The sequence below is a fragment of the Lithobates pipiens genome, unplaced genomic scaffold, assembly GCF_037356315.1.
Source record: "Lithobates pipiens isolate NorthernLeopardFrog02 unplaced genomic scaffold, aLitPip1_a1.2 Scaffold_16, whole genome shotgun sequence".
Taxonomy (NCBI): Eukaryota; Metazoa; Chordata; class Amphibia; order Anura; family Ranidae; genus Lithobates; species Lithobates pipiens.
The window spans coordinates 450,283,108-450,305,427 of NW_027507748.1; the positions used below are offsets into that span (position 1 = coordinate 450,283,108).

The 22,320-nt window shown below is 41.2% G+C and overlaps 1 protein-coding gene across 2 annotated transcripts in view; it reads right to left on the bottom strand.

Moving 5' to 3' along the window:
• Nucleotides 1-22,320, bottom strand: part of OCA2 (OCA2 melanosomal transmembrane protein) — a 561,190-nt gene that overhangs the window by 521,467 nt on the left and 17,403 nt on the right. Inside the window, exon 2 of one of the 2 annotated variants that reach the window (XM_077482777.1) lies at nt 19,459-19,602. The exons of the other annotated variant lie outside the window; for it this stretch is intronic. Within the exon in view, the coding sequence (XP_077338903.1) occupies nt 19,459-19,524 (66 nt within the window). The 5' untranslated portion in view covers nt 19,525-19,602. The remainder of the gene's footprint in view (nt 1-19,458; nt 19,603-22,320) is intronic. 2 annotated transcript variants of the gene reach the window in all.

Sequence of the window (22,320 nt, forward strand, 5' to 3'; positions counted from 1 at the left end):
TGAACATTCAGAGGTCCATCTGAGCTGGTAAGAGTTTACTTCTACTGGTGGAAGGAGTGTCACATACAAGCATTCAGTGGCCTTTCCACGTGGTGTCCTCACTCTACAGGCTCTCTTGTTGTCATATATGATCATTACGTGTGGACTTTAGTTTTTTGCGCTGCACCATTTATATTAATTGATGTGTCATTAAGGTGTTTTTTTGTATTGCTCCTTTTGTTGTTCAGCTTGCAATTAGTTTGTCGTATTATACATGTGAGCGCTGATTGTTTTTTCTTTTTATTCTTCCAGGATGCCTCTCATTTAGAAGTTCAAAGGGTAAAAATACAGTGGAAGACTGTGGAACCTCTCTAATTGCAAACAAATAATGCAGAAGACAACTTCAGTCTATCCAATATTTATCCACCACCTTTTTTAGAATACTTTTGAGGGTTATGTTCAATCGTTCTACCAAACCATCCTTCTGAGGGTGATAAACCCTCAGAAGAAGTATGCAAGCATTTAATATTGAACAGTTTACACAACTTTTTCATTAGTATCAACATCAAGGGATCGGTTAGGATTTATTTTGGGATCCCAGTAAACATGTGGAACAACTCTTTGACCATAAAGGAATTGTTTCTTAAGGGAACAGCCTCAGGATGCTGGGTGTCATAGTCAATGACAACTAGGATGTTCTTCCTCTACTGCCTCTAGCAGATTTTACTACTGGTCCTATCAAATCAGATGGTGATTCAATCACAAGGGACTTCGTTCACTGGCAGTGGCACCAGTGGGGTACAATAATGGGGCATAGGGGCTGACTTTTGACACTTAGGGCAAGACTTACAAAAATGTTACGCATCTGCATGTATCCCAGGCCTATAGAAATGCTGTAAAATATGTTCCTTGGTCTTTTCGTATGCCAGGTGACCCCCAGGGAATGTGTATAGGCCAGGTTCAATACTGTCCTGCTATAAGGGCCAGGCACCACAATCTTTTCCACAATCTGACCTCAAATTTTGTCAACCCAATACTGCAATTACAATACAATACAATACAAGAATAGGGTCTTGTAATTGGGTGATCTCAAAGTTGCCTTGAGAGACCTTCAGCTCCAGCATACCGGGCCCCTCAAGGGTCTCAGGGGCCAATTACAGACTGCTGGGTTGAAAAGATACATTTTGGGGTCACCCCTATAGCATTTTCAGCAACTCTTGGTTCAAAGGGGTGGGGAGTATCCCCTGCAGTCCCCCTTGAAAGTCCAGGTACCCGACTTTTTCCTCCCTACTGTAAAGTTCCGGAAACAGTGAAAAGTCTCTCCCCAGTATTACGCTGAGCAACAGGATTAGGGCCAATTCATGGTAAATAGTTCCTGAGCTGGTTTCAAACCAGCACTGTGGGGTACTTTTTACAGTCACTGTGCACACACACCACTCCTACCTGATGCTGGGTCAGCTGTCCAGGGTCCACAAGCTAAGTATTGTCCAGTGTAACCAGGCTTCCAAAGTAGAGGCGGGCGTGCACACCTCCCCCCCCCCCCCCACAGTTGTGCTCAAAAGTTTGTATACCTTTTGAGAACTTGCAATACACAGTACCATTTTTAAAGAAAACATGAGTGAGCAGGCAAAACACATTTCTTTTATTTCTTATGGGATTCATATTCTATAACTGTAGGTCATAAGAGAATGGCACAAGCATAAATCAAAACATGGCAACAAGCAGACAAATGAAATGACCCCTATTTAATTAACCTTTATTTGCTGTTTTAACCTGTGTATGTCACCTTGTGTGTCTGAAGAAAGGCTACTGGATTTAACCACTTGCTGACCACCTACCACACTTGTACTGTGGCGGGTCGGCTCTATTGCCCAAAATGACATACCTGTACTTCATTTTGTGCAATAGGCACATGCACCACCAGAGGCGTGATCAAGTGCTGATTGGACACAGGGGAAGCCAATCAGTGGGTCAGGCTGATCCTATGTCCCCTGGCCATCCATGATCGTTCCCAGGAGAGGCAGATCGCCATTCTGACAGGGGAGAAGATAGAGATCTGTGTTCCTGCTTAGCAGGAACACAAGATCTCTGTCTTCACCCAGTCACAGAAACCCCCACACAGTTAGCAAGAACTAGCTAGGCACACAGTTAACCCTTTGATCGCCCCTGATGTTAACCCCTTCCCTGCCAGTATCATTAGTACAGTAACAGTACATATTTTTAGCACTGATCACTGTAATAATGTCACTGGTTCCCCAAAAAAGTGTTAAAAGTGTCAGTTAGGTGTCCTACTTGTCTGCCACAATGTCGCAGTCCCGCTAAAAATCGCTGATCGCCTCCATTACTAGTATAAAAAAAATTGTAAAGTTAAAAAATTTATAATAAAAATGCCATAAAAATATCCCATAGTTTGTAGACGTGGTAACTTTTGTGCAAACCAATCAATATACACTTATTGTGTTTCTTTTTATCAAAAATATGTAGCAGAATAGATATTGGCATAAAGTAAAAAATATTGTTTTTTTTTCACAGTTGTCGCTTTTTTTGGTTTATACATAAAAAACGCAGAGGTGCTTGAATACCACCAAAAGCAAGCTCTATTTGTGGGAAAAAAATGACATCAATTTTATTTGGGTACCTCGTCACACGACCGGGCAATTGTTAGTTAAAGTAATGCAGTGCCGTATCGCAAAAAATGGCCTGGTCATTAAGGGGATAAAACCTTCCAGGGCTGAAGTGGTTAAAAAGGAGCCAAACAACTATGTGATAATAAATGGCGTCATATGTTCACTATCTTTAAATAAAAGACAGTTTTTTTGGCATGATCAGTCATATTTTCAATATCAACGTTTTGAGCACAACTGTATCTTTACAACAGAGCTCAGCATATCCGGATCTGCAACTAGCCCCAGACATGCAAACAAGGACAAACATCGGACTACGTCATTCTACATAGGCTCGGAGTTCAAGGGACACTTGGCAGCAATGTGACCCCACTCACTGCACCGCCAACACTGGAGATTCCCACAGGTTCCGCCAAGGCTTCCCAGATTGTGCCTTGCAACAGGGACCGACCCTCTGACCACTCTTGCCAGCCTCTCAGGATTTCCTCTTTTGGGCTTTACTTGCTGTGCTGCCCGGTTTGACCTGGTGGTTACTGGAGTGGAGGGGGTCTTTTGGCAGTTAGGGACTTTGAACCCGTCAAGTGTTCAGTATTACTCGCATTCATTCCAAACAATTTGAGGCTCCTTAGACTTCATTATCATCACAGTTCCTCTGTGTACACTGATATAAAATGTATCAAAAACTGAAATAACATGAAAATCTGATAAAAGCTGCCACTGTAAACATTAATCTGAAGCTCCATGGAGATTCTCCATGACATGTTGACATGCAGCAAAATAAATTAGGCATGCATGGCAATACCACATGAACTCTCACGGGCAATAAGTGTAAAGCATCAGACTTGGGGGACCTGCTAATGCATGTTGGAGGTGTTACTAAATTTCTGAGGCACTTTCTGACATATGGTCTTCCCTCCTGTGAGTTTGACTAGTGAGAACCAAACCAGTACATCCATAACAACTATCTTGTTCCCAGGCCTTTGAGCTTAGGGTTTGGAATGCTGTAAGGATCTGACTGACTTAGTGGTAACACAACACAGAAACCTTTCCATTCTATCCAGCCTTGAAATAAAAAGACTGAAATACCAATAGACCTTAGATGTCAAAGAGGCGCATTCTATGTTTAAGTGCCCAGCCACCATAGCCCTGTGAGAGAGGGAGCCTGAAAGTTTAGAAAGATATGTAGATCACTAGAGACTGTATTCCTCGCAGGGACTGGGCGGGCTGGTCTCTCCTGGCATCGGCGCCCCACCTCCACATCATGCGCATGACATTATTCGGCATCCCGACTCTGGTGTTTGTGTTTTTCTATCAGCGTCAACACACAGATGAGAATATGCCTGGCTTGATGGGCGGCGGCTGCCCCCCTGGCAGGTAGGCTCCCTTTCCCTAATTGTTGCACCTGCGTGATGCTGGGAGGAGCCCGCTGATCATTCTGTGCACATATAGTGTTCCCATTCACTGTCAGCCTTTCCACCAGGCAGCACGTCCTGTCTCTCACTGCACTTCCATGGACCGCATACAAATTAATTTTTTCCTACTACTGGATATCAGGTAATTATTTGCTCACCTTTTCGACACCTATGTCCCTCTAGTATTTAGTTGTAATTTTTCACTCTTTTTTCTTTTCTTCCCATTTCCTTTCATGATGGTTTTTCAACCCACATCTTTATTCATGCTATAGTCCCTCTAGCCAATTCATTATATCACGCTCATATCCTTTATTTGGATTGTGGTGTTGGGTTTCTATTATATTACATTTCATTAGTGGTACACTATAATACGTATTTTACAATACATCTATTGTAATTAATTTCTAGAATTTGAACCCACACCTACCACCATTTGGTTATGTGTATCCTCTTTCTTGGGATCATGGTATGTGCTCAGTCTTTTCAATGTTCTGACCTCAGCTCCCGGTAATGATACCTTTGGCAGCCCTCCCTATCTGAATGCACAGACTCAGACTCCATAGGCTTGTAAGTATCCATAGGGATGAGTTTACATCTCTCTCCCTATATGTATATACTTTTCCCACATATGGTTTCAACCATGATACATATTGAAATATTCATGTTTTGTTGTGGACCCAACTACACCTGCCCCTGAAGAGTGTAATTTTATATGGCCTTACTGGTTGCACCTTTTCTGTAGATGATTTATTGATTCTAATACACTGCATGTACTAGATTTCTGTGATCTTATTTTGTTACCACATGGAAGATGTTACCATTTACCATACTATGGACCTACCATGCTGTATTACGGTTTTCACCATACATGGTTTTTAACATGTGATTGCATATTTACTCAATGCATTTATGTTATGCCGTGATGCTTTTTGACAATAAAGGTATCCTTTTCAAAACCGACTTATCATTTAGCCACTCTCACCCACCACATTCAAAGTCCCGAAATGCCCCCTCTTTGTTTTATCCTGCATTTACTTACAAAGAATCTGAAACACATAAACATTAATTTTTAAAAGTGCGAATGAAAGAATATTTTTTTCTTCTATATAGTCAGATAAAATGTTGTACTAAACTACTTTCCCATTACTGCTAACTTGAATACATTCACGTTAAGCAGCGCATAATTATTGCCTGCTATGTTTTGATTACCAAGGAGCTTTTGTGGAGCCTTAACCAAATTATTTGTTAGTTTATCATCAACAATGCACAGCATTTCTTTCTTTACCCTGAGATCAATTTAATGAAAGAAATCATTATTACATACCAACACTTAGAAAAATAAAATCAGCAACCAGTAGCTGGTAGCTACATTCCATTAATCTGTCCATGCTGCCATGTGATTAGCTGGAGGTATAGTAAATGAAGCAATTTGCTTGTGTTCTGATAGCAAAGTTGGAAGTCATTAAAATTTAAGATCCCAGTACAGAAGGCGTCTGCAGATCTTTCAGAGGCTCTGCAGTAATTAGCAAAGTAGCTGAATGCTAGTACACTGCCACTTTACTCGTTGCAGTACATGGGGTGGCAGAATGACAGATTATAACTGTAAAGGGAAAGCAAACAGAGAAAGACGAAGAGCAAGGCAGTTATATGAAACACATAAGTGCCAAGACCTAACAAGCCCCCTGTAGGAGATCCTATAGAAGATGACTAGTACACTGTAGGCCTAGACTTTAGTGTGAATTCCCACTGGGACAATTTTCAAACATGTGTGTTCTGCCATTTCTGCATTGTTTTAACTATGATCCCTATTTCTTCTATTTCTCTTGTAAAAAAAATATACAACTGCATAGTATATGTGTACATAGTACATATAACCTTTTGATGTATTCCTGCATGCCCATATAAACTGCATAATAAATTAAATAAAATAAGATGTAGTCTATCTCAATGTACACATTGGGGTTGATTTTACTAAAACCAGCAAGGGCATAATCTGGTGCAGTTCTGCATGGTAGGCAATTAACCTCCCTGGCGGTATGATTAGTTCTGGTTTTAGGTACTGAAAGCGGTACAATTATTTTGCATGTCTAGCAGACATCCCGGGTATGATAAAGTTTATAATATAATAAATAATAATAAAAATGATTCAATAATGTAATCAAATCCAAAAACACAGAAATTTGCTCATTTGTAGAATTGTTGCTGTCATTAGATTTAGTGTTTGATGACGAATTTCCCCACAAATCACTATCTCTCAATTCTGCAAGTGATTATAATTTATTATCGCTGTTTTCTAGTTGGTCTAAAATCACTTTTGACATAAAGGGACACTTTTTGGTTGCTATGGACAATCTCCAAATTCCAGGCAGAAAAAACTGTATTTATAATATAAAAGTGCAGGCAGGGCACTGCACAGACTAGGGACAAAGGGGTGTGTAATTTTTTTATACAGTACTGTAATCTGTAAGATAACAGTACTGTGTGTGTTTTGTGTATTTTTACTTTTTTGAATTTGGCACCGATCTCCACTCCCGTGCGTCGTAACGTCGCGGGGAACAGAGCTCGGCGGCACTCGGGCACTGTGTGAATCGAGCAGAGGACAGCTCGATCACACAGCTCGGAGGAGATCGCTGGACCCAGGGGACAAGGTAAGTAACTTCTCCCTGTATCCAGCGATGCGATCCTGAGTCTGGCTCGTGGTTACCGCTTATGATAGTAAAATCCTAACCCGAGCCAGACTCGGGATCACCGCCAGGGAGGTTAACTTCTAACATCAGCTTGGTCTATTAACTGCTTGCCGACCAGCCGCCGCAGTTATACTTCAGCAGAATGGCACGGCTGTGCAAATTGCCGTACCAGTACATCGGTCCCTTTAAAGGCTATAGCAGGCGCACACGTTTTACCAGAGTCGTTGCAATATCCACCGGCCACCCGCAATCACTCCAAAAAGAGCCGGAACAGAGATCTGTTAATGTTAACAAACATATCCCCGTTCTGTCAGGGGAATAGAGCGAGATCTTCTGTTCCTAGGGATCACGAACAGCGATCTCTCTCTACTCCAAGTCAGTCCACTCCCCCCCCCCCCACAGCAGAGACCCCCCTCTGACAGGGAGAGCCGCTGATTGCTATCCCTGTCAGTGCAAACTGAGGAATGACGTTTACCGGCAGTTCCTGGTTCGCACGAGGATCAGCTGTGATTGGTCACAGCTGACCATGTGGTAAGAAGCCTCTGTCAGAAGGGCCTTTCCATGATCGGAGATGAGTCATGATTGCCGTGCTGCGCGCCCCCGGCGGGCACGTGTCAGCATGTTATCCTGCTGGACATCATATGATGCCCAGTAAGGATAACAGAACCACTTCCTGGCCATCAATCTGCTATAGGCCGGGCGGGAAGTGGTTAAAAATAACTAACGTGTCATACATGCTCTGTGCAGTGGTTTTGCACAGAGCAGCCCAGATCCTCCTCTTCTCGCTCCTGGCCCCTCCCTCCTGTTGCGTGTCCTCACAGCAAGCAGCTTTATATGTGAGAATCCTGGACAGCCAAGGGTCTCATGCAAATTCGCTGGATCGAGATAGGGCTCAGGTAAATATTAGGGGGGCTGCTGCACAGTGAAGTTTTTTATATATAGAATGGATTAAGATTAAAAAAAATGTCTGCCTTTAGAAACACTTTAAGCTTTGACAACAAAAAAATAAATGAAAGCTGATTGGTTTCTATGCAGAGCTGCACCAGATTTTAGAACATTCTGTGAGTGGAGAAGGAAGATGGTTGGAGAGTCTGGATGGAATCATCACACACAGATAGTTAAGCAATTAATCCATGCAGCACTGGAAGTTAAAAGCTGTGAAGAGGACAAACACCAGTGAAGGGAGGATTTCTATAGAAATCATCAGCCTGCACAAAGTAGGATGCACTTCATTAAATACTTCAGATCCGCGCTATAGCCGGATGACAGCTACAGAGCAGATCTGCTTTGCCGGGAGGGAGTCAATAGACGTCCTTCCCTTTGCAAGCTGACCACGCCCCCCCCCCCCTGCAGGGCGCACGTGGCACATGCTGTGATCACAGATCTGAGTGAGGGGTCGATCCCGACCCCTTACCACGTGATCAGCTGTCAGCCAATGACAGCTGATCATGTGATGTAAACAGAGGATTGGTAATCTTTTTTTTTTTCTTCTCACGCTGACAGCTCACCGGCTTCTGTTGGAGGGACATTGGTCCTGAGCAGGGAGAGGAGAAGCTGCCTCATATGTGCCCACAGTGCCCACTAATCGGTGCCCACAGTGCCCACTATTCAGTGCCCACCAGTACATCAGTGCCACCAATCAATGCCCATAAGTGCCACCTATCAATGCCCACCAGTGGTGCTAATCAGTGCCACCTAGCAGTGCTGCTTATAAGTGTCGCCCACCAGTACCGATCAGTGCCCATCACTGCCACCCATCAGTGACACCTATCAGTGCCACCTTTTAGTGCCCTTCAGTGCCACCTATCAATGCCCTTCAGTGTCATCCATTAGTGCCACCAATCAGTGCCACATCTCAGTGCCCACCAGTGCAACCTCATCAGTGCCGCCTACTAGTGGCCATCAAGATAATGTGGATAATGACAGAACTCTGGATGGTCGCACTCCAATGCTAAAACAATGCTTTATTCAAATAATATTTAGGACACAGCAAGTGACATCGCAGCTAGTGCTTATGCATAACTAGCCTTAGTGCGAAACACGTCAGCTGTTAGCATCTTTCGCTGTGATGTCATTTGCTGTGTCCTAAATATTTGAATAAATCATCGTTTTAGCATTGGAGTGCGGCCGTCCAGAGTTCTGTCATTATCCACATTATCTGCATGCTGTGGCTCGCACCCGGATCCCTTCACCTGGAGCAATTATCCACGGTCTGCCTTTGAGCAGTGGTGTATATCTCTCTTTATTAGTGGGCATCAGTTTAGCCTCATCAACGTACATCAATGGAGGAGAAAAATTACCTTGCAAAATGTATTGATATTAACAAAATATAAAATGTTTTTTTTTTTTTTTATTCAGTCTTTTTTAATTTTTTTAACAAAAAATAAAAAACACAGAGGTGATAAACCACACCTCCAAAAGAAAGCTCTATTTGTGGGGGAAAAAAATGATAAAATTGTCATTTGGGTACAATTGTCATTCAAAGAGTGACAGCGTTAAAAGCTGAAAATTGGTCTGGGCAGGAGGGGGGTTTAGGTGCCCAGTAAGCAAGTGGTTAAAGGTAAGTTATATCCCTGGTGCTTTTTCCCTAAAAATATTTTTTTCACTACATTTCAGATTTCATTCTAAAATATTGCATGTTGATATAATGCATTCTTCTTTCAGCCAGCAGAAGTAGCTCCATTCTCCTTTTATATATTTAGCCATTTTAGCTTTCTGCTGGGCTTAAAGTCAGTGGCCTACCAACGAAGGGGGCGATCCACCACTGGGTGCCACACATTGGGGGGGGGCATCAGGCCAGCGCCCAGACTCAGACTGGCCATAGGGCAGACCAGAATTTTTCCAGTAGGCTAGGGCTGCCCGCTCCTTGGCCTGTTGATGACCAGGCCACACAGCGGGAGTTGAGTGGCCTGAACAGGGTTACCACAGGTCGCGGCTGCTTCTCACCTGCCACTGCATGGCCATGCCTGTGTCTCCTCTGGCAGGACTAAGAATTAGGTTGATGGCTGCAGGGCTGAGCTATGTGTCTCTCCCACACATAGCTCAGCCTCAGAGCCCATGCTGACAGTTCCCTCACCCCCTCCTGTCTCTGCACAGACGTGAGAAGAGAGAGAGTTCATCTGCTGCTCCTCCTTCCGCCCCTCTCCTCCTAGGTCTGCCCTGCCCACACTCCCCAGGCATGTGTGCATGGGAAGATTGAACCCAGAAGAGAAAATCTGCAGACAGCCTGTGCCTGAGCCTCCATCCTGGGGTGAGTAAGCTCACTCTCTCTCCTGCCTCCCGCTGTATAAAACTAATTTAAGGGGTTTCTGTAGACTCTGATGCAAGAGGGGCTTTGGTGAGCAGAGACCCCCCTTACATCAGAGTTCCCCTTTACACCAGAGTCCACTGCATTCCCCCTTAAATCAGGGTTCCCCTTTACATCAGACCCCCCTTAAATCAGGGTCCCCCTTTACATTAGAGTCCAAGGGGTGTGTGCAAACTCTGATGTAAGGGGGGCCGTGTTGACTTTGATGTAAGAGGGGCTCTTTGCGGACTCTGATGTAAGGGGGACTGTGTGCACTCTGATGTAAAGGCTCTGTGGACTCTGATGTAAGGGGGCTTTGTGCAGACTCTGATGTAGGGGGCTCTGTTAACTCTGATGTAAAGGGGGCTCTGTGTGGATTCTGATCTAAGGGGGGCTCTGTGAGGACTCTGATGTAAGGGTTTAGGGGGGCTCTGTGGTTTTTGATGTAAGGGGGCTCTGTGCAGACTCTGATGTAAGGGGGACTGTGCGGACTCTGATGTAAGGGGTGCTCTGTGCAGACTTTTATGTAAGGGGGGGCTCTGTGAGGACTCTGATGTAAGGGTTTAAGGGGGCTCTGTGGTTTCTGATGTAAGGGAGTCTCTGTGCAGACTCTGATGTAAGAGGGGCTCTGTACAGAATCTGATGTAAGAGGGACTGTGCGGACTCTGATGGGGGGTGCCAGATATAGGATCCGCCCTGGGTGCCAAATGCTTTAGGTACGCCCCTGCCTTAATTAGCCACTTGTTTAACCCTTTCATGACTAAGCCTATTTTTGGAATTTGGTGTTTACAAGTTAAAATCCATATTTTTTGCTAGAAAATTACTTGGAACCCCCAAACATTATATATATTTTTTTAGCAGAGACTCTAGAGAATAAAACGGCGATTGTTGCAATATTTTATGTCACACAGTATTTGCGCAAACGGTGTTTTAAACGCAACTTTTTGGGAAAAGGGACACTTTCATGAATAAAAAAAACCCAGTAAAATTAGCCCAATTTTTTTGCGTAATGTGAAAGATAATGTTACGCCGAGTAAATGGATACCAAACATGTCACACTTTATAATTGCGCGCACTTGTGGTTTGACGACAAAGTACGGTACCTAAAAATTTCAATAGGCGACGCTTTAAATTTTTTTTACAGTTACCAGGTTAGCATTACAGAGAAGGTCTAGTGCTAGAATTATTGCTCTCGCTCTGACGATCGCGGCGATACCTCACATGTGTGATTTGAACACCGTTTACATACGCGGGCGCGACTTCCGTATGCGTTTTTCTTTGCGAGCTCGCGGGGACGGCGGGCCCTTTAAAAAATGTTTTTATTTATTTTAAAATGACTAAATTGTTTAAAAAAAAAAAAATGTATCACTTTTACTGCTGTCACAGGAATGTAAACATCCCTTGTGACAGTAATAGGTGGTGACAGGTACTCTTTATGGAGGGATCGGGGGTCTAAAAGACCTCCCACCCCTCCTTTACAATTCAATGTATTCAGATCGCTGAAAACGGCGATTCTAAATACCGGATATTTTTTTTAAACCGGCGCCATTGGCATCCGAGTAAACGGGAAGTGACGTCATGACGTCGCTTCCGTGTTTACGATGAGGAGACTGGAACGAAGCCGACTACGGCTTAGTTCCAGTTTCTCCCCAGCAGCCGGAGGCAGCGGAATTTGAATCAGTGCTCTCGATCGAGCGGGAGCACCAGTAACAGGGGCGGGAGGCGGCGGGAGGGGGGACGTCCCCTCCGCTCCTCCGGCATAACAGCCGAGCGGCTTTTAGCCACATCGGTTGTTATGCCTGGATAGCCAATCGCCTGCTGAAAAAAACGGTACCGGGATGATGCCTGCAGGTGCGGGCATCATCCCGGTATACCCCCCGGAAACCCGAGTACGCACATCTGCGTACGCTCGGCGGGAAGGGGTTAAAAATCTTGAATGAATCATCATCGCATTAAGGGTCCTTGCGCACATACGGACCATTCATTTCATTAGTTCAGTTCATTCATTTTTTATCAGGTCAGTTCATCCGTTTTTCATCGGTTGAGTTCATACGTTTTTCATCAGTTTTTTTTTTACATCCACTGCCAATGCAAAAACGGATGAAAAACTGACCATTTGTTAGTTAACCACTTGCCGACCGCCACATGCCGATTTGCGTCGGCAGAATGGCACAGGCAGGCAAAAGGGCGTACCTGTACGTTCCTTTGAATTCCACGCCTAGCGGGTAGTTTTCACCAGAGGCCCACGATTGTGGCGAGGAGAGGCAGAATGGGGAGATGCAAACAGATGTAAACAAGGCATTTCCCTGTTCTGTTTAGAAACATGATAGGGATCTACTGCTCCCTGTCATTGGGAGCAGTGATCTCTGTAATGTTGTAATGAGACCATCCCCCATACAGTTAGAACACATCCAGGGAACACACTTAAGCCCTTGATCGCCCCCTAGTGTTTAACCCCTTCCCTGCCAGTGTCATTTATACAGTAATCAGTGGCTATTTGTAGCTCTGATCGCTGTATAAATCTCATTGGTCCCAAAATGGTGTCAAAAGTGTTCCATCTGTCCACCATAATATTGTAGTCCAGATAAAAATCGCAGATCAAAAAAAAAAAACAATTAATGATAGAAATGCCATAAATCTATCCCTTATTTTGTAGACACTATAACTTTTGTGCAAACCAATCAATGTATGCTTATTGCGATTTTTTAAAGTATGAAGAACAATACATATTGGCCTAAACTGAGAAAGAAATTTGACTTTTTTATATATTTTTTGAGGGTATTTATTATAGCAAAAAGTAAAAAATATTGTTTTTTTTTTCAAAATTGTCGCTCTCTTTTTGTTTTTAGTGCAAATAATAAAAACCGCAGAGGTGATCAAATACCACCAAAACAAATCTCTATTTGTGTGAAAAAAAGGACGTAAATTTTGTTTGGGTACATTGTCGCACGACCGCGCAATTTTCAGCTAAAGTGACGCAGTGTCAAATCACAAAAAGTGCTCTGATCAGGAAGGGGGCAAATCCTTCTGGGGTCTGAAGTTAACATTCATTTTTCCTCTGATCCATTTTTTTGACAGATGAAAAATAGAGTTTTCATCCGTTCAAAAAAACGGAGGTGGACGGAGGCGGATGAAAACATAGATGATCATCCGTGGTAATCCGTTTTTCCATAGGAATGAATTAATGTCCGTTTTTAATCCATCAAAGGATGAAAAATGGACGAACAGTCCGTATGTGTGAAAGGGGCCTAACTCCCTTACAGTTTTGAGGGTCCAACATAAGGTTTCTTTTAGACAAAGGCACATTGCCATATACTAAATTGTATATAAATATATACAGTATTCAGCATAAATGAGTACACCCCTTTTGAAAGGTAAGATTTTATTCAATATCTCAAAAAACATTAGAACAATTTCCCAAACTTTTTACAAAACTGAGTTTTTTATAAAACATTTGTTTAGCTACATTACATGAAAGTAAGATTAGTAATATAACTTAGATTACAAAGTCTTCAGTTTTACCCAAATTAGTTGATGCATAACTATGAATCAAAAATTAATACACCCCACAACAAAAATTACTACGTCTACTATTTTGTATGTACTAAACAGAAAAAACCTGTGCCAACCAAATATATACTGTATGCATATTAGTGTGATATATATGTGTTGTTGCTGCTCTCCACTGTCGTGTTCCCACATCAATGAATAAATTATAACCAAAAAAGTGCAGCTCAACAAAAAAAAAAAAAAATGTGTCAATTACATATTCTGACGTATTTTCAGTTTTCGGAAATCCGGATATATCCAACTTTTCTAACTAAATTGAAACGAATCCGAAATATCGAAAAAAAAATTGGGATGAAATTCGAATTCAAATCGATTTGAATAGTTTTCGAATTTTAATAGTTTCAATTTGTTTTCCAATTTCCAAAGAGAATAAAATAGAATCAAAAAATAAAGAAATAGAAAATAGAATAAAAAAGAATAGAATAAAATGGAAAGAATATAACCATCTTCTAAAATTAGAATTTCAAATAGAATAAATTTCAATACCTAAGAAAAGAATAGAATAGAAAAAATTGAATAGACTATAATGGAATAGAACTTTAAAAAAAAAGGATAATAATGGAAAGAATATAACCATTTCCCAAAATTCAAATAGAATCAATTCAAATTTGAATAGAATAGATTAGAATAGAAAATAACAGAATAGTATAGAAAAAAAAAACAACAGAATAGAATAGAACGAATAGCACTACCTTTCGAAATTCGAATTCGGGATAGAAAATAATAGACTAGAATAGAAAATAATAGAATAGAATAAAAGAAACAAATAGAAAAAGATTAGAATAAAAAAAACAATAGAATGGAATAGAGTAGAAAGAATAAAACCATTTCCAAAAATTCAAATAGAATCAATTAAAATTTTAATAGAATATAAAAGAACAGATCAGAATTGGAAGATATGCACCAGTCATCAGGAAGGATGTGCTGGAACTGGACAGAGTCCAGAGAAGGGCAACAAAGCTAATAAAGAGTCTGGAGGATATTAGTTATGAGGAAAGATTACGAGCACTGAACTTCTTCTCTCTGGAGAAGAGATGGTTGAGAAGGGATATGATTTCAATGTACAAAAACCACACTGGTGACCCCACAATAGGGATAAAACGTTTCAGCCATTCACTAAAATTAGAAGCAAAGCGGTTTAACCTTAAACTGCATAGAGGGTTCTTTACTCTAAGAGCAGTAAGGATGTGGAATTCCCTTCCACAGGCGGTGGTCTCAGCGGGAGCATCGATAATTTCAAAAAACTATTAGATAAGCACCTGAACCACCACAACATACAGGGATATACAATATAATATTAACATAAAATCACACAAACACGTTGGACTTGATGGACTTGTGTCCTTTTTCAACCTTGCCTACTATGTAACTATGGTTAGATTCTTTCTATTCTATTCTGTTGTGTTTTTTCTATACTATTCTGTTATTTTCTATTCTATTATAAAATAATTATTTTCTATTCTATTCAAACTGACTCTATTTTAATTTTGGGAAATGGCTACATTCTTTCTATTCTATTTTATTCTATTTTTTATTCTATTCTTTTGTATTATATTATTTTCTATTAGAATTTCAGAACATGGTTATATTCTTTCTATTTTATTCTATTATTTTTATTCTGTTCTATTTGTTTCTATTCTGTTATATTCTATTTGATTTATTTTCTATTCTATTGGGGTGTATTCATTGTTGCAACATGATCTTGAATGAATTTGTTAGGAAAAATACTTTTTTGTGTTTGCAAATTAACAAATTTTGGTTGCAATCATTGGCCCACATTTGTGGAAGTATTTTGTAGTATAGTGTCCCATAGAAAATGTTGATTCTGAAAGGAAAGTAAAGGTTTTCTGACAAATCTGTTGGGGTGTACTCATTTATGCTAAGCACTGTATATCAAAGTAAAATGAAACTAAGATCACTATAGTTCCCTTTTATTTTTTCTACTTAGATTAAGAAATTTTGAGGCTATCCAAAGATCATGACCCAATGGGTTAATGCTAATTGGAGCACTTAGGCAAAGTAGCAGCTTTGGCCCAGACATCGTTCAATTGACATTGATAAGAATTATAGTAGGCATAGAGAAGCTGCTAATTTGCATTGTCAGTAATGACATAAGTTGATGTAACATCTGTCTTCAATGACAGGTAGGTGCACAGTCTTGACCAAATTTGCTATCCACCTGGTTTACAGAAGGAAAATTAAGGTTGTACCTTGGCTCCATGGTCATTCACCAGGCCCTAGGCTGCAGCCAGAGAATGATCTAGCAATCCTTGGTAGCTCAAAAAAGTCCAACATAAGACCATTGGAGTTTCTAGTTTTTTTCTAGTTTTATGAGTGTTTTCCTAATATGTAGATTTGCTCATAGCAGTCATCAGGTGGTTAAATAAGCATGTATAGGCATAGATTATATTATTTAGTAAATAATGCATTTGTTTTTTATAAATTCTGTCTTCTTGAATTTTTTAGAAAGATTAAAAGAAAAAAAATAGAAAACAGTGCACAAATGCACCAGTAGTGACAACATAAAGCAGATTGTGCTCCACACCTAATAAACAGTCAGATGTATCATTAAAAAAAGGTAAAAGGATAGAGACCTTTATCTAAGCCCTTGTACACATGGTCGGACATTCCAACAACAAAATCCGTCGGATTTTGTCCGAAACTGGTGTTGCATACACACGGTCGGACAAAGTTATCAGAAAATCCGATCACTCAGAACGAGGTAACGTAATTTAGTTATGACAGGACTACGTTCAGGCTAGTAGCCAATAGCTTTGGTCTAGGAATTTGATTTGAGAATGCGTGGCACTTTGTCCGATCGGAATTCTCTACAAACGATCGGACAAAGTCCGATCGGATCATGCTGTCGGAAAATTTTTATATCCAGCTCTCAAACTTTGTTGGTTAGACATTCCGACTGAAAAAGTCAGATGAAGCTCAGATATGGTTGGATTATCCGACAACACGGTCCGATCGGACATTTTCTGTCAGAATGTCCGACCGTGTGTACAAGGGCTAAGACCTACAAAAATCAACAACATACTTTAGCTCAGGCCTACTACTCAAATAGTACAGATAAGGCCAAAAAAAGTTTTAAAGCTGCACAACAGCAGAGGATATGTCCCATATTTAGAAGGTAGATCAACTTAACAAGCTAAAATAAAGCAGAGGTTAGGGCCTCAGTCCATTTTATATGATTTAGGATGTCCTCAGGCCTAAGATGCTGTTTCCGAGTTCTCTAGCTATGTGAACCAGACTTTTTCAAATTTAGAGGGACATTCTCTACTACTGTAAGTAGTCTTGTACAGAGGAAGAACAGAATTCACCAATGTTTTTCAGTTATTTATGGTCGGTGGTGAAGGAGATTTCCAGTTTAGAAGAATTACCTTCCTGGCATATTATAGCAGTATACCAAGAAAATGTTCTGATCACCCTTTTTGGAACTAAGGGTTCCACAAGACCCAACAAGCAGAACCCATGATCCTGGGGTACTCAAATAGTGGTTACATCAAAAATGGAGATGAAATATCCTTAGAATATGAGTGAAGTCTGCATGTAAACTGGAACATTGCCAATGTGCGCAAGAATGGTCAGTAGAGGATTTTCCCAGCCTAGCTGGGTGAGGTGGTTTGAGGCGATGGAAAATTTCAAATCACACAAGTCTATCAGTGGCTGAGATCAATTGACTAAACGGATAATACCAACAATCATTCCAGTCATCATTATCTAAGGTTGGCTGGTTCAGGGTCCATATATCCCTGCATTTATTTAAGTCACGTGAGATGGGTTGTTGCAAAACCTCATGCCAATGCCAATGCCTCATCTCGCAAAGATTCCAAGCTTGTAGATGAATAATGCAGTGAGACTAGAGGTACAAGTGTGGCATAATTGAATATAATGAACTGGGTACCAGTTAGCAAGGATAATTATTTAGATTTAAATTTATCAAATGAAGGGAAATTGTCATTCAGAAACAAATCACTCAAAACCTTAACTCCACTAGATGCACAGCTGGCTCTATAATTTGAAGGAAGTGGTGAATATTTGAATTGTTCCACAGAGGGTATGCTGAGACCAGTGATTTGTGTTAACTAATGGAAGCACCCTAATTTTATTCCATGCCCTGGTGGTAGCCAGTATGGTATGGATGAAGAGGTATTGGGAACAACCTCTGTAAAGAAGAGACTGTATGCTTCATATGAACCTAAGACTGCAGCCTCCTTCCCAACTGATGCATTATTTCTTAATGTAAGCCAGTCATGTACATGTAACAGTTGCCCAGCTAAAAAATATTGAAGTTCAGAAGTGCTAAACCTCGCAGATTCAAAGACTGTCCCAAAGTAATTAAGCTAAGGCTAATGACCTGTACACACAGTTGGACTTTCCGATGGAAAATGTGCGATCGGACTGTGTTGTCGGAAATTCCAATCGTGTGTGGACTCCATCTGACTTTTTCCGTCAGAATTTCCGACACACAAAATTTGAGATCTGGATCTAAAATTTTCTGACAACAAAATCCAATCGTTTAAATTCCGATCGCGTGTAGACAATTCCCACGCACAAAGTGCCACGCATGCTCAGAATAAATTACGAGACAAAAGCTATTGGTTACTGGCCTCTTTATAGTCCCATTGTATGTGTTGTACATCACCTCGTTCTGAACGATCTGATTTTCTGACAACTTTGTGTGACAGTTTGTATGCAAGACAAGTTTGGGCCAAAATCCATCAGAAAAAATCAGACGGATTTTGTCATCGGAATGTCCGAACGTGTGTACAGGGCATTGGTGCCCCGTTACTCCACAGGAAGGATGACATTAAACTCCAGATGTTTAAAAAGGGAAAGTGGAATCCAGACTGGGACATTCCTAAGTACATATAAATAAAACGGGAAGTAACTTAATTTTCATTAAGTTTATCTTTCCAGTGAAAGATAGGGCCAAGGATTTCCAAGCATCAAACCTGGATTTCAAGAGTTGAAGGATATTCAAAATTTTTTATTTAAAATCTGGTATGCTATTTATCATCTATATTTTTATTTAGTTACCCACTTGAGAAACAGCAACTACTCTTGGTCCACAGGTGGTATGGGAGGGAGTATTTGAAACTTGCTCCAATTAATTTGGGGGCCTGAGAAGACCAAGTACTCATCTAAGGTTGTCAACGTAGATTTCATTGTAGATTTCAAAGAGAGGTTTGGGATCAAAGCATGTTCTTTAATTTGGGGAATGGTACAAGAGGTAGAGCAATGGGTTCTATTGTGTACATTTCGTAGGTTATAGAGGCCCTAGCAAGTACCTCTCCTAAACAAGAAGGAGAAGATACAATATTCCCAGTTTTAAAGGCTGCCTAAGGTCATTTATATGAGAGGGCAATCCGTTTTAAAAGGAGATACCATTTTCTACAGAACCCCAAGCATGTAGTGCTAGTCTACTAAATCAAATGCTTTTTCTATATCGAGCACCACTATCACCCTGATGCTCAAATTCAGATGAGAAGCCTGAATATTAGTAAAAAGCCTCCTTATATCAATATCAGTGGATTTCTATGGGATAAAACCCATTTGATTAAAGTCCACCAAATTTCTAACAACCCAATAAAGGAGAATTGCCAGAACTTTGGCGAGGATCTTCAGATCCATATTTAGCAATGAGAGTGGCTGGTAAATGCCACAACACAAGGGATCTTTCTCTGACCTCTGTATAAGAACTACATGAGCCTGGTACATGGAATCATGGAGGGTCTCTGTTCATGAAATTGTGCATATAGATCACAGTTAGGGCAAGCTCATCAGCATACAACTTATACCACTTAGAGGGTATGCCATTGTGAATAACACCATTTATTTTAAAAGTATGAGCACAGTTCCATAACTGATAATTTATTAAAGTAATGTTTTACCTTGTTTGTTTCTTTCTTTAAGCAACATAAAAGCTTGCATGAGTCATGTTTAAAAATTGCATTCATTTAAGATGTCTTGCTATGAGCTTGTTATTTTCATTGTAAATTGTTCTCATGGCATCCAAAGACATACAGCTTAATTACCTGTAATTATAACAAAATATTCAATTTAAAGCTGGATATTTTTATTTTTTTATCAAAAGTGGATATGAATCCACTAAAATGTTCACTCTGTGTGCTGCAAACCTAGGACTAATTAATTTATTTTTCAGCTTGCATTCTGTATCTTAAAGTGGACTACTCTTAATGTGAAAAAAAAAACTTTTTTTCATAAAAAGCAGTAACTGAGCTGACTATGCCTAGGCTTAGAGGTGCCATATGGGATAATGATAAAGGGGTACATGCTTTGGGCCCACTTTCTTGGGACGGCAGCCACCCAGCCCTGTTTGATGGGCTGATTTGTAAGGTTTTGTTAAGCCGCGTACACACGGGCGGATTGTATGGCCTACTTAGTCCGTCATACAATCCGACGGACAGTCCGTCCTACTTTCGAATGAACGGACTTGACCACACACGGATGCACAAACAGTCCGTCGAAAGCTTGCGCGATGACGTGTACAGCACGTACGACGGGACTAGAAATAGGAAGTCCAATACACAGCAATGCAACCTTTCGCCGTGTAAATCCTTTCTGAGCATGCGCCATTCTTAGTCCGTCGAACTAGCCTACTGACGAGCGGATTGTCTGCTGAAACCAAAGTATGACGGACAGTATTTCGAAAAATCCGAAATACTTAGTACGCCAGACTGCACGCTGAAAAAGTCCGCTGAAGCCCACACACGAGCGGACTGTCCGCTGAAATGTGTTTCGACGGACTAAGTAGGCCATACAGTCCGCCCGTGTGTACGCGGCCTTAGGTGAAATGGTTTGAGGCACTGTTCCATTAAGTGTAATTTGAAAGGGATCCAAAATGGTCCAATGGGAATTGCTGGAAGTTTCTGGAGTTCCCTTGGGACTTTATAAAAGGGCTGCAAAAGTTTGTACTTCCTCCGCAGTGTTCAGGAATAAGGAAGAAAAATCTCCCTCTCCCTCCCCCGTCACAAGCATTTTGTTTGGTCCGGTCACCCCGAAATCCCGGGGGGGGGGCTGAGAAGGCAGATGGAATCATTTTCTTAGTCTCCTTTTGACCAGTGATGACCAGTCTGACTGTAAAATTTAAACTTTTTAATTGAAAGGTGAGAAAGGTTGAAAGGTGAGAGACCGTAGCATGGGCTGATCTGTGAGAGGTAAAAAATATGTAATTAAAGAGGGGTTCCCATTTAAAATAAAAAACAAAAAGTCAGCAGCTACAAATACTGCAGCTGCTGACTTTTAATAATCAGACACTTATCTGTCCCAGGGTCCAGCAATGCATGGGATCGAAGTCCCACTCATCTCCCCCTCCGTTCAGCGGCGCCGACATTGTAACTGTGGGCGCCCGGCTCTGGCTTCACAACTGGGCACCCACTGCGCATGCGCGAGCGGCACCACACGCCGTGATTGGCTGTGCAATCATCTGGGACCTGTCACGTGTCCCAGATGATTGACAAGAGGCAGAGGGCAGAGCTGAGCACTTCCTGTGCCAAGGGGAAGTGACATCAAGAGCCCAGGAACTGAAGGAGGCAGACTACAAGGGACCCCCTAGCAACAGCCATTTAGAGGTGAGTAAAAAAAAAATTTTCCTTTTTTTTTTTTTTTTTTTTTTTTAGGCACAGTCATGATTTTTATTTTTTTTTCTAGGGTGGAACACCACTTTAATAAGCGTCATGTTTACACTTTGCATGCATGTAACATCATAAAATATATATGTGTAGTAGGTCTAATTTCAGGGACAGACATGACCTGTGAGGAAGATTTGCATGTGCCCCCTGAGTCGGCCCTCTCTTGTATTAAAATGGCCAGCTTCTGCTGACTGCCAGCAGCTTGTAGCATAGTTACATTAAAATAGACTGCAGCACCACCTGTTTGAAGTGGCTTCTACTGACATTGACTCTGCCAGACCTCACACCAGGGTTAATTAGTTAGTGCTAAGACTCAGTGCTGTGCACTATATCAGTGGTTCTCAACCCTGTCCTCAAGTACTCCCAATAGGCTATGTTTGCAGGTTTTCCTTTATTTTGCACGGGTGCTTTAAATTAAAGCATTTTGGACAGTTATTTTATCTAAGAGAAATTCCCATAACATGGCCTGTTGGGGGTACTTGAGGACAGGGTTGAGAACCACTGCGCTATATCTTTCCAGTGTATATAATATATACAATGTATATTATGTATATAATGTAGAGTACAGTGGTCCTAGACGCAGCCCTATAGGTTGTTGATCACCCTGTAGCTGATATATCACACAGTGTAAAGAGGGTTGGGCTGTGGGAAGAACAGGTGTACTCTTACCACTACTGTTATGGACAAACCCTATTCAAATCCTATTTCCCTTTTCTAAACCACCTCAATATGTACACTGTGCTGCACATTTCCTATTATACACTGCTGTACTGTGTGCTGTGCATGTTCTGGTCCACATTATTCTTAATCCATCATCATTCTGAACTGTACATTCCTTTTCCCACACTATCCCATTCTGTACTTAAATAAACACAGAATGGAATCAGAAGGGAAAAAAAACATTACATTTATGCTCTTTCTGTTCTTTCCTGCAAAGGTAGTGAGTTTGTGCAGTATATTTCCTGTTCCACGCCATCCCACTATGTACACTGTGCTGTTTTGGTCCCTATTCCACACCATCCTCAAATGCAGTCCTGTAATCCAGAGTGGTGTAGTTAGATGGCACCAGACAGAACCTGTTAATTAGGTAAAGCCTAGAAT